The following is a 14,097-nucleotide window of genomic DNA, read 5'->3' as shown; positions in this document are numbered from 1 at the left end:
AGTGAGGTGGAAGTGAAAAAACTGTTTTCTGTTTTAGGCACATACCTTTCTTCTTCTCTGTACAGCATGTTCTCTTTATGGTGAATAATAAAATCATAAATACAGCTGTCAGACGAGCACTCTGTGACCCCATACAGTAGCATTTACTGTATATTTTATCACGCTGTCGTGGGACAGTATCTCAGTGTGGCCTCACACAAAGATTATTTAGTTTACAAAAAAGTTTGATTTTTAAACATTTTACCTAAGTGACAGCAAATATTTTTTATAAAATAGAGAGTTCTGGTCCTTGATTCTGATTGGTTGAGCCAATGTTGTAAATCACTCTACAAACATACACCTTTGTTTACGTTTGTGTGGTGCTCGGCAACCACTTTGTTTGAACCACAACCATTTCTGATGAACTACGTTGTTTGGCGAAAAAATTATGTTTTTATTAATATCATTACACTTTGTTTGCTGTTTTATTTTGTGAAACCTTACTAAGTATATATGGAATAACCTTCTTGGGGCTCAAGGGGCTTTTTGACGATATAATTTTATACATATATATACTTTCGTATTTTGTCTATTAGTATCGGACAGCGTTAAAGTGACAGAAAGCAAAGTGAGAGAAAGAGAGGGGAGCAGGATTGGGAAATGATCTCAAACTGGGATTCAAACTCATAACAGCACAATATATCAGCGCATTGCCCTCAAGACTATCAGCGCCAAATCTATTCACTGTTATTGCATTATTTATATGTTGCTCCATTGATTGTGATATGTCATTGCTTATGATTTATTACTAAAAAGGGACTTTAAAAAAGGAGGTAAATGTTGTTTCTGGTTTTCTAATTTAATGTGGCAGCACTTGGTCTGTGTTTTCACAGCATGTGTGTGTTTTCTGCAGTGTGTCATCTGGTTTTGATGGTATACGGGAGCAGAATATCTGTAACAACATTATGGCCAAGCTGATCCAGAACTACAGCGCTATCTTTGAGCCTGTGGTGGAGAGAAGACTAATCGAAGAAGAACCTTCAAACCTCATCAAGGTAAAAGTGAGTAATGACAAAACATACAGTATTAACTCCCAATACACTGCCACTTCACTTGCCCTTGGTTCTATACCATAGACAAAATTATTAAAGAATAATAAATAGAATTGTTCAGTGCAACACAATAGTCCTTGAAATGGAGGCATTTAATCTTAGTACATGCAAACAAACTAAAATTGGGGTTCAAACCAGTGTTGTTATAGTATCCGTACTTTACTATCCTAGTATTTATCATTTTTAAATTAAGAATAATATTTATAATTGATAACTATATATCCAGAAATTTGTTTTTTGCTAAATGTGACCCTGGACCTGGTCTTAAGTCGCTGGGGTATATTTTTAGCAATATTATCGATTTTTATTTTATGCCAAAAAATCATGAGGATATTTAGTAAAGGTCATGTTCCATGAAGATATTTTGTATATTTCCTAACATAAATATATCAAATCTTAATTTTTGATTAGTAATATACATTGCTAAGAATTCTTTTGGAGAACTTTAAAGGTGATTTTCTCAGTATTTAGATTTTTTTGCACCCTCAGATTCCAGATTTTCAAATAGTTGTATCTTGGACAAATATTGTCTAATAAATCATACATCAATGGAAAGCTTGTTTATTCAGCTTTCAGATAATGCATACATCTTAATTTCGAAAAGAATTGACACTTAAGACTGATTTTGTTCTCAAATTTGTTAGATTTGAACATCTGAAGTACATCAAATGCCTTTAAAACTGCAACCCATGCATATAAATGCATCTTTCACAACCGAAAATATGTCACTTTCTCCTGCTTCAGCTTAGTGGTCACATGCCTCTGTGTCTGCCTGACCTTGCTTTGTTGCTGTTTGCACCGACTCGTCAAAACTGCAAGACGTCATCATGCTATCTCTCCAATGCCACCATCAACAGTGTCTCCTTTTCACTTTAGTTTCAGTTGTCACATGAAATTGTGTTGTTTTCTGAATGCATCACTCATGTGCACTGATGCTTTGTTGCTGTAGTCAGTGGGTTCAAGTGATCTCGTGTGAATCCCTGAGTGTATTGTTTTGTTCTCAGGAGGCCAACACAAACACTGAAAACACAGAGACTTCAACTTTCAATCCTGCTCCGAAGGCACACGCTCCACGTGTCAAAAAGATGAAGGTACGGGTGATAGTATGCACTGTGTGTGTGTGTGTATTTGTAGATGTGTATATGCCTGTATTAACAACCTGCTGCGGTACACAGAGCAGTGTGGGTTTGTTTCCACAGCCCATGTCAAATTCCAGTGACATAGCACTTAAACCACCAGCAATCCAATAACTCTACTTGCCCTGAGGTGAAAGTTACAATCACAAGACTCAGCTTTGAGTTTAATCCAAATGATGCAGATCTTAAGTCAGTCAAAAGCAATTTTTTTAAAGGAGTAGTTGAGCTAAAAATGAAAATTTGTTGAAAATGTATTCACCCTCAGGCTCTCAAAAAATGTAGATAAGTTCTTTTCTCTTCATCAGAACAGATTTGGCAAAGTTTAGCATTGCCTGATTTGCTGTAGCAGTGAATGGGTGCCGTCAGAATGAGAGCCCAAACAACACAATAATCCACAAGTAATCCACACGACTCCAGTCCATCAAATAACATCAAAGATGCATGTTTGTAAGAAACAAATCCATCATTAAAACTTCACAATGTCACTTCTCGGCAAAATATGAGTCCATAATCCATAATAATGCTTCCTCAAAAAAAAAAAAAAATCCATCTCCCATTGTGGTCTCACATCAACATCCACCAGAATATTTGTTTAAAGCTGATTTAGACTGTTAAACAATGGTTGCTGGTAAACATGCTTATGTCTCTCCTGATTCAGACCGGAGGTAGCAATATTGTGGATAGAGAACTTGTATTTTAGCCAGAAACAATAGTCTGAAGTTGAAAACATCTTAATGATGAATTCTTCTTTCTTAGAAACATGAAGCTTTTCACTTCACCTGACATTAATTGATGGAATGAAGTGGTGTGGATTACTTGTGGATTATTGTGATGTTTTTATCAGCTGTTTAGACTCTCATTCTGACGGCACCCATTCACTGCAGAGCATCCATTGGTGAGCAAGCGATATAATGCAAATTTCTCCAAATCTGATGTGATGAAGAAACAAACTCATCTACATCGTGGATAGCTTTTCCTTTAATAGTCATTTGGATAGTTTTTTTTTTCTTCAGCACTTAAAGAACATTACCACAGATGAGGCTGGGACATAAAACTAGGGGCTTGATTAAACCTCTTGGTATTTACATCATGCTGACTTTGGATTCTTGTGACCTTAATTCCTGTTAAAGGGATGTATTTGTCTTTCCGATGGGTATTAAAGTTACACCCCTGAGGTGTTTTTGTGGACTACAGGATGTGTTTGCTCATGCAATGAGGAACAACACTGAGTGAAAGATGAAGAACAGATCTACAGTAGCTCATGCCAAGTGCACCTCTTGATAAACACTAAGTCAATAAATATATGAAGTCATTAAGTCATATGTGTATTTGCATGCTTGATAAATTGTAATTGAGTTTTACTCTTACACGCCGGATGTTAAATGCACAAAGAATGAGAGCTCTGTTTTCTGTCAATTCAATTGAATTAACATTCCCTCTCAAGTGGATGAGGTCAGTTGCATATGACGGTGGTCATGCGTACGTGCTCAGAACCGCACGGTGTAGTGTTTACGTGTCTGCTGGAGACGGGCTGGGTCTCATGTTTGTGTATGTTCTCTCTATGAAGCAATGTGAACCATGATCCTCTTAAATGACTGGCATGATGCTTTGCTAACAATAATATTGTTTCTGTAGATTGAAAAACCTTGTATGAAGGTACTACTTGCCCTCTGGGCACAAGTTTTTCCAAGTACTGTTCAAAGGTTTGGGGTGGGTAAGATTTTGTAATATTTTTTAAAAGAAGTCTCTAATGCTCAACAATGGCGCATAAATGTAAAGCCGCATTTTCAGCATCATTCCCCCAGTCTTCAGTGTCACACGATCCTTCAGAAATCATCCTAATATGCTGAATTGATGCTCAAGAAGCATTTTTTATTATTGTTATTATCAATTAAGAAAACTCCTTAAAATGTTTGTGGAAATAACAGCGTTTATTTGAAATCAAAATCTTTTTTAACACTATCTTTACTGTCACTTTTGATCAATTCAGTGCAATCTTGCTGAATAAAGAAAATGCCTCTAACTTTTAACAGTGATGTACTTCTGCTTGAACTTGTATGTTTTATACAGTTTTTGAGAGCCCCATGTTATTATAAACTTTACATGTAATAGATTGTATGTTGAAATCATTTGATCAATCACTATCATTTTGTTAGGTCACACAGTGCACGCCAGTTGAAAATTCAGATTCCCCTTTACCAACACCAAGAAAAATGAAGGTAAGAATCGCCAACATTAGTTATATAGTCTTTGTGTTTTAAAAAGTTAAAACTCCTGTCTTCTACAAAATATGATTGTTAAGATCAGTCTGGCTACTTCATACAATAAATAAAACTTCACACTTCCTGCTTCTAGAACTGTTGTAAATTACAAACCTCATTCACAAGTTGCAAATCAATAAAATTGGATTGCAATTATAGTCAGTTCATGGTATAATCAAGTGCTTGTTGTGTGAATTCCCTTTGGGCCTGATCTATTTAGCATCCAGCTTTATTCTATTAACCAGAAGTTGGTCGAGTTTAGATCCTCATTGTGGCTTCCTGGAAGGAAGAGTCTTCACATTCAAAAATCAGAAATATATATTTTTTCCCATCTTCCACCTTCCTGAAATATCTCGGCCGAGGAAGGTCTGAACACACGACGGCTTATGCTGTGTTTTTCTGTTCTCTTTGAAATCCAAAGCTATTATTGAAAGCCCTCTGTTTACATAGACATGTGGTACTGAGGTGATAAGGCCTGTGGGAGAACCGTCGAATCGGCGAACTGATGTCTTAAACAGGCTGAGAATTGCTGATGGAAAAAATACATGATGGGACTTTCATGAAAAATAAGACCACTTCCTACAGCGGAGACGTTTCCAATTACATAAAGGGGTCGATGAAATCTTTTAGTTGAACACGTAGTGCTTACTCGGATTACCTCATTTTGTTATGGGTGAACCAGCATAAACAAACAGAACTTTATACACGTGATAGTTTAACACGTTCGAAAGACGTTATCTTGAAGGTTTTAGCCGATAAAGGAGATTTCTCTTATTTATTGACTTGTTTCGTAGCACGAGTCAAATACTTGTTGTGGTTATCTCCCGAAACTGAAACATTTCCTTGTTTTGGAGGATTACATTTTACTTGGCATGAAGTTTTATGATTCGGTTTTTTCTATTGTTCTGATCAACATGGGTCAAAGGTTACAGAGATCTTATTTGTCCTACGCTTACGGTATGTGAACTTTGCATTGGGATGTCTTGGAGGTTCAAAGAGTTTACAAAAATGTACAGCATCTTTGGTCGCAACTACACTAACTATTGATATTTGATGGTGTCAGCTGTAGCTTCCATCTCTGTTTATGCTTACATAATTTGATTTGAGCATTTTGTTGAGTGTTCAGTCGTGGTGACTGATTATCAACAAGGAGGTTAATCTGGGAGGTGTGTTATAAGTCTCTGTTGAAATGTAAGGGAGTCAGGTTTGTTATGAGAGGTAAGGACAGAGAAACATCTAGATCTGGAGTCTTGGAAGGAAAAATTCAACTTTGGTTTATTAAACTGTGAAATCATGCGGTTTCTTGTTTCTAAATTTAGTGGGTGTTAAAGTTGGCTAACAGATCCAGTAGAAAAGCACCACCCACATGTTATACTGAGAGAAAACTTCTAGTAAAAATCTAGTTCTGTTATTCTGGAAGTTGTTTTTAAAATCATGTTTTACAGTTTACTGTAAACACAGAATGCATTGTCTGTTGAAACTGTAATTTTAAGGTTTGTAGCCTGTTTTTTCTGTGTTTTTGTCAGGTCACTCAATGCACTCCAGTTGAGAATACAGACAAGTCTAGAGAAAGTGAGTCTAGTCCAGACAATCCTATACCAACACCGAGAAAAAAGAAGGTAAGAAATGATGCAAGGTTTCAGCAAAGAGCAGGGAGAAGTTTTATTTTGTGTACTTTACTAGTGGAATAGTTTACCAAAACTTGGTCAGTAAGATGTATTTTTTGTAAAGAAATTATACATTTATTCAACAAGAACAGATTAAAAGGTTAAAACACTTTATAATGTAACCAAAGATTTTTATTTGTTTCTTAATAAATGCTGTTTTTTAAACCTTCTTTTGATTAATCCTAGGTTCTACAAAATAATAACTGTTTTCTGCATTGATAATAATAAGATTTTCTTTTAGCAATAAATCTACTTATTAGAATGATTTCTGAAGGCTTATGTGACACTGAATACTGGAGTAATGATGCTGAAAATTCAGCGTTGCATCAAAGGCATAAATTAGATTTTAAATATATATTCAAATAGAAAACAGCTATTTTGAATTGTAATAATATTTCACAATTACATTTTTTAAATATATTTTTAATCAAATAAATGCGACCATGGTGAGAATCAGAGGCTTATTTAAAAAATAAAATAAAATAAATCTTATTACTCCCCAACAGTAGTGTAGGTGAATGAGTTCTGGGGCCAAAATTGACATAAAAGAAGTTTATATTATCTGTGCACTATATTTTCCAAAACTTCTAAAGCTGTATGTTTGTGGGACGAGCTGACTGAAATGTAACTTCTGATTTAACTTCTAATTAATGTCTAACATCTTAAAGATCACCCCATGGTGTCCTGTGCTTTTGCATGACGTTAGTGCTTCAACCCATCTATAAACACTCAGTCTCAATAAAACAACGATTTTCTGGTGCTGTTTGCGTCATTAACACATTAGTGTATCGATGTCCAGATTTCGCTTAGTTACTGTGGGTCCCACGTGGGTTGAGATCGATAGTGTCCTCTTTACCATAGTCAAAGCCATTACCTACTGACCGTCTGTGCCTTCAGGACTTAAGTGCGTTGAAGATCAATCTAATCCTTTTGTAGTCTTCGTGTTATGTGACTTTATCTCATTTGCTTTGTGAGTTAAATTTGGTCATCTCTTCTACTTTGCTGTGCCAGATTGGCCTGTTAATGCTCAAAAGTTTGGATTTAAGATTCCCTTCTGGCTAAACACGGTTGTGGTCCTAGGATAATGGTGATGTTGTTTGCTGCAGTCTTGCATTAAACCTTATAGTTTAAAGTCTGCTTAACATTTGCATCATCTAGTGGCAATGGATCGATCTGAATTTGACTGGGCTCGTGTGCGTGTGAGATTTTTTAGCTATTACACTTATTCAACAGGTTTCCGGCATGTACAGCCTTTATCGGTTAGAGAGGTAAGACAAATGTGAGCTAAGTTGTTATTGTGCTGTATAACTATCTTCATGTTGGTGTTTCCTGGGGTCATCAAACTAATGGATGTTCATGTAATGAATGTACATTTCTGTCCGTCTGTCTTCATCTTTCTTTCGATTTCTGTCTTTCAGGTGAAGAAGATAAAGACAGAGGCTGTGCCGAGATCTTTTCCTCAGCCTGCTCCCTCCAGTGATCCCGTTTCCAGGCCTTTGACCCATCTTCCAGACAGAAGCCCGGGTGCTAGAGCTCCGTTTCCTCCACTCTCTCCAGAACGGAGCATCAGCTCCAGCGCTGACGGCATGAACCTGAGCCCTCGGACCGCAAGCCCCGCCAGATCCACAGAGACCTTCAACAGGTTCGTGTCCTTTGCATGGATATTTACTGCTGCGTGAACATTATTTTATTACAATCCCTATGACTTTTATTTTATTTTATTTTATTTTATTTTATTTTATTTTATTTTATTTTATTTTATTACAATCCCTATGACTTTTATTTTATTTTATTTTATTACAATCCCTATGACTTTTATTTTATTTTATTTTATTTTATTACAATCCCTATGACTTTTATTTTATTTTATTTTATTTTATTTTTTATGGCATGCATGCTTACCAAGGCTCCATTTTTTGGATCCAAAAATACAATAAAGACAGTAATATTGTGAAATATTATTACAATTTCAAATAATTGTTTTCTATATTTTAAAATGTGATTTATTTCTGTGACGCAAAGCTGAATTTTCAGCATCATTACTCCAGTCTTCAATGTCACACGGTCCTTCAGTAATCATTCTAAAATTATGATTTGGTGTGAAAGAAACATTAATACTATTAACATTTTATTATTATTAATGCAGAAAATTATAAATCTTTTGTAAGATTATAAATATCTCTACTGTCACTTTTGATGAATTTAATGTGCCTACATTTTTTTATTTTGAACTGTTCTGTATATACCATGTACTGTCTGTAAACATGTTTAGCAGCACAACAGTACATAACAATACAAATATAATCATGTTAAATGTTACGTACCTTATCAATAGATTAAACTATACCTATGTATGCAGGTTAATTGCCTGCTTTACGTTGTATCCTTTATCTTTACTGCAGGTCTACAGAAATGCCAAAGAAAGTTAAGAGATTTAAACTAGACAATAATTCTATGAAATCTAGAAAAGACGAGATCCGCTGCACACGGTTTAACAACATTAAAAACTCTTAAATTCTTATCTGAGCTGCCACAGCCTACTTATGTGTGGGTTATGTATGCATTTATTTATTATTTTCTATTTTTACTGTACCCACCAACATTAGCCCTATCCTGATCACAAGACAGATAAATGGAGAACTGTTCTGAACGGTTCTGAAAAAAACGTTTTCCTTTTCTCCTTTCACCCTTGTCCCCTTTTGGCTCTGTAATATGTTGTAAACTGAGAGGGAATATGATGCTAGTGACTCATCATCATGAGTTTTTACCATTCAGCTGAAGTTTTTATAGACTCATAAACATAAGACACAAGAAATGTAAATTCTAATACAAAATCAAGTTCAGTAAGATAGTTGTCTTTTTACTGCACTAAATGTTTTGTAGGGAAAGTGTTTGTATAAGAAAATATTACAGGTGCCTTTTTTTGGGTAAACTTTGCAGTTTCTCAGATACTTCAACATGTAGGCTAGTCACTTGTCCAAAATAGATTTTTTTTTCTTACACAGACGCCACAAGCATGTCAATAAGAACAACTGATGTGAGAGTGTCTGTATACCTGAGACACTTATGTAACACAGTCTGGGGTAAATGTAATCTCAAACAGTCCAGCAAACAAGCTAAGTAATATTAAAGGGTGTTTTTATTCATAAGCTTTCAACGAAATTCAATAACTTGCTCCAACTCTGGAATGACTTTCCTTTTCAGAGCTGATGTTATCAAACCCAACACCTGGTTCCTCTGTCCCCTTTAAGACTAATATTATCTTCAATTGAGGAATTTTAGGAGCAGTAACTGCATGAGGATTAGAAAACTGTAATTGTAAAATTTCATCCGACAGAGGAGCCTACCGGTAATTAAATCAGTTTTTAGTGTACAGTACAGTCTTGTCAGCTTGCTGTCACTTTCCGTATGTATATGTGGACCTTGCATCTTCCTGTGGGCCCTTGAAAGGAACAGAAATCCTGCAATCTCGCCTTTTTATCGGCTTACAGCATACTTCTGTGCCTGCTGTAGAGTTACCAGCGTAAATACATCTCAAGAATGGATTTAGTTAAAAGTTCTTGTGACGTTTGAACCTGTAGTTGATTAAACTTTGATCATTAAAATTCTCCTTGATGTAGCGAAGTGGTACTCTTTTTTTTTCATAATTTCCTGCAGAACAAAAGCTTTGTTGTTCACTCAGGGAGGCTGTGGCTAAGCAGGATTTCCGTTTTTGTAATTCATGACGGCAGTTATTATTTTAATACCCTTGTCAGACTGTGTAACACCACTTAAGAGCTGGAAAAATATTTCTTGCGAAATGTCTTTTTAGGTACATGCGGTACCCTAATTCTTAGCAGGCTTTACTGTGAAATTTATGCACTTTACATTTTATAACAAGAGGGAAGCACCCTGCACACACACACACACACACACACAAACACAATTGGACAAGAACTTTGTTCAGAAATCATGTGATTGATGTGATTTTTGGAGCCAAATGGCCTTGAATTTCTTTTTTGTTGTATTTCTGTGTGAATACCTAAATTCTTTGTATTGGACGGTTGTGACTCAATGCAGCCAAAACTCTGATTATTTACTTCCCTCTCGACTCACATACACATCTTACAACAGCGTTCATAGCAATGCTGCACATACTTCTGAACGCTGCGTGCCAAATCACTCAATAAATAGACCTTTTAATCATCTCCACATTTGTAGAACTCTTTTTTTTTTTAAACCCAATCCAAACAGTAATTAAATGACTTATAGCAAGAATGCCCCTTGCATTCGTTTATGAAATATTTTGGCTGATTTAATTAAATTTTCAGCTACATGTAAAAAAAGGGTCTCATTTTCCGGTTACAAACCTAAAGATCCTAAATAAGATAATCTTAAAGCCTTTTTTTTCAATTAAATTAAGTTTTTCTCATCTATTTGTGTTCAAAACTAGAAATAAAAGCAAAAACAGTAGAGAATGTTGCTAGCAGAGCCATGAACATGGTTTGATTCCCTGGGAATGCATGATCTGATAAAATGTATTGAATACGATGTGAGTTGCTTTGTATAAAAGCGTTTAGTGAATACATAAATGTAAATGTAAAAGTGTTCATATTTTATTATCAATTTAGATTTTCTAGTTATTACATTTTATTTGATCATATTTGTATTATCTGTATCTGTGTTTGTATTATCATTTTTGTCTCATCTATCTTTATCTGGTCTTTGGTGAAAATTGTTAGTTTGAAGAATGTTTAGACATTTTTTCTACAAATAATGAAAGATGTTGATTCAGGTTTGTTTTCACATCTGTATCCTTCAAACTAAATAAATTATTTTACATTCTAAAGTAATTAAAGTTAAATAATGTTTTACAAAAAGTGAAAAAAGGTTAAATTAAATCGATTACTTACTAATACCTGATGATTGTTCATCATCATTTTGCATATTTTTGTCTCAGATATATATTATGTCAAGGAAGTATATTATTCATCTTAATTTTTGTCTTGGATGAACATGTATGAAGTCTAAAGGGTGTTTAGATATTTTCACTACAAAAAAAGGACAAATACGGATTCAAATTGAAGTGTTCATGAATCTGAGGATTACTTGTTTTGTTAATTTATAGTTAATTTATTTATATATTTTTGTAGTGTAGTGTTTCCATTTAACACATTTTACCATTTTTAATTCCATTACACAGATAATTCTCTTACAAAACCAAGAAACTGTGATAAAGTCCACCTGTGATTACTATATTGGCTGTTGTTTACTGACATTGATGCAGTCCCTCTGGTTTCCTGTAGATGTTTTGTTCTAAGTAATGATATTAATCTCAAACTGTGGAACATCCACTCCTGACCTCAACATGTTTTGTTGGCCGAGCTCCAGCATGTGGAGTGGATACGGCTCTTTCCAGCTGTAGTAATTACTGGAGACAAGTCAAACAAAAGCTCTGAACAGCTGCACTATGTGTGCATTGTTCACCCAACAATAGGCACCCTGAGACCCTCGGACCATGTGCTCTAAAAAACTGAGTTTTGTTTACTCTGGCACATACCACACATGTTTAGATTGAGCTGTTTGGTGAGCCTGACCTCTGTTTTCGTTTTTCTCTTTTCCAGATTGCAAGAAGAAGAAAGACCAATATCTCCTTTCTATATTAGGTAGGACCACTCACAGTTTTTCCTCACTCTTTCTGCTTTTTTACCTCCTTTGCTGAAAAACATGTTGTTGTGGAGGTGCAAATGACCTTTTTATAATATATTGTCACAATGAAAAAGATCTAGACATTTTATTGTGCAAACAAGGTCTCAATTTACGCCCTCAGATTTTTCACAACAACATTGTGTTCTTGTACATTCAGCGTCAGAAGGTGAATTCTGACACAACTCACAATTCTCTGAACAACTCACAATTCTGACTCTATATCTCACAATTCTGACTTCACAACTCACAATTCTGACTTTATATCTCACAATTCTGACTTTATATCTCAGGATTCGGACGTTATATCTCGCAATTCTGACTTTATATCTCAGGATTCTGACTTTATATCTCACAATTCTGACTTTATAACTCACAATTCTGACTTTATATCTCAGGATTCGGACGTTATATCTCGCAATTCTGACTTTATATCTCAGGTATCTGACTTTATAACTCGCGATTCTGACTTTATATCTCACAATTCTGACTTTATAACTCACAATTCTGACTTTATAACTCGCGATTCTGACTTTATATCTCACAATTCTGACTTTATATCTCAGAATTCTGACTTTATAACTCGCAATTCTGACTTTATATCTCACAATTCTGACTTTATATCTCAGGATTCTGACTTTATAACTCGCGATTCTGACATTATAACTTGCGATTCTGACTTCGTAACTCACGATTCTGACTTTATATCTCGCAATTCTGACTTTATATCTTGCAATTCTGACTTTACAACTCAAAATTCTGACTTTATAAATCGCAATTCTGACTTTATAACTCGCGATTCTGACTTTATATCTCGCAATTCTGACTTTATATCTTGCAATTCTGACTTTACAACTCACAATTCTGACTTTATACCTTGCAATTCTGACTTTATAACTCGCAATTCTGACTTTATAACTCGCGATTCTGACTTTATATCTCGCAATTCTGACTTTGTATCTCAGGATTCGGACGTTATATCTCGCAATTCTGACTTTATATCTTGCAATTCTGACTTTACAACTCAAAATTCTGACTTTATAAATCGCAATTCTGACTTTATAACTCGCGATTCTGACTTTATATCTCGCAATTCTGACTTTATATCTTGCAATTCTGACTTTACAACTCACAATTCTGACTTTATACCTTGCAATTCTGACTTTATAACTCGCAATTCTGACTTTATAACTCGCGATTCTGACTTTATATCTCGCAATTCTGACTTTATATCTCAGGATTCAGACGTTATATCTCGCAATTCTGACTATATATCTCAGGATTCTGACTTTATAACTCGCGATTCTGACTTTATACCTCGCAATTCTGACTTTATAACTCGCGATTCTGACTTTATAACTCGCAATTCTGACTTTATATCTCAGGATTCTGACTTTATAACTCGCGATTCTGACTTTATACCTCGCAATTCTGACTTTATACCTCGCAATTCTGACTTTATATCTCGCAATTCTGACTTTATATCTCAGGATTCTGACTTTATAACTCGCGATTCTGACATTATATCTCACAATTCTGACTTTATATCTCTCAATTCTGACTTTACTACTCAAAATACTGACTTTATATCTCGCAATTCTGACTTTATAACTCGCGATTCTGACTTTATAACTCGCGATTCTGACTTTATAACTCGCGATTCTGACTTTATATCCCGGAATTCTGACTTTATATCTCGCAATTCTGACTTTATATCTTGCAATTCTGACTTTACAACTCAAAATTCTGACTTTATAAATCGCAATTCTGACTTTATAACTCGCGATTCTGACTTTATATCTCGCAATTCTGACTTTATATCTTGCAATTCTGACTTTACAACTCACAATTCTGACTTTATACCTTGCAATTCTGACTTTATAACTCGCAATTCTGACTTTATAACTCGCGATTCTGACTTTATATCTCGCAATTCTGACTTTATATCTCAGGATTCGGACGTTATATCTCGCAATTCTGACTTTATATCTCAGGATTCTGACTTTATAACTCGCGATTCTGACTTTATACCTCGCAATTCTGACTTTATAACTCGCGATTCTGACTTTATAACTCGCAATTCTGACTTTATATCTCAGGATTCTGACTTTATAACTCGCGATTCTGACTTTATAACTCACAATTCTGACTTTATAACTCGCAATTCTGACTTTACAGCTCAGAATTCTGACTTTATAACTCGCAATTCTGACTTTACAGCTCAGAATTCTGACTTTATAAATCGCAATTCTGACTT

The 14,097-nt window shown here is 34.9% G+C and overlaps 1 protein-coding gene across 6 annotated transcripts in view; it reads left to right on the top strand.

The window, feature by feature from the left end:
* The window catches only part of LOC132143974 (protein FAM13A-like), a 44,429-nt gene that overhangs the window by 11,838 nt on the left and 18,494 nt on the right, over positions 1 to 14,097 (top strand). For all 6 annotated transcript variants that reach the window (XM_059554648.1, XM_059554645.1, XM_059554647.1 and 3 more), the window contains 6 exons: positions 893 to 1,040; positions 2,096 to 2,182; positions 4,384 to 4,446; positions 6,015 to 6,107; positions 7,574 to 7,797; positions 11,759 to 11,800. In XM_059554648.1, coding sequence (XP_059410631.1) covers positions 893 to 1,040; positions 2,096 to 2,182; positions 4,384 to 4,446; positions 6,015 to 6,107; positions 7,574 to 7,797; positions 11,759 to 11,800 — 657 coding nt within the window. The remainder of the gene's footprint in view (positions 1 to 892; positions 1,041 to 2,095; positions 2,183 to 4,383; positions 4,447 to 6,014; positions 6,108 to 7,573; positions 7,798 to 11,758; positions 11,801 to 14,097) is intronic.

The sequence above is a fragment of the Carassius carassius genome, chromosome 7, assembly GCF_963082965.1.
Source record: "Carassius carassius chromosome 7, fCarCar2.1, whole genome shotgun sequence".
NCBI lineage: Eukaryota > Metazoa > Chordata > Actinopteri > Cypriniformes > Cyprinidae > Carassius > Carassius carassius.
Note: the sequence above shows the minus strand (reverse complement) of the source record. Positions and strands in the feature narration are given on the sequence as shown.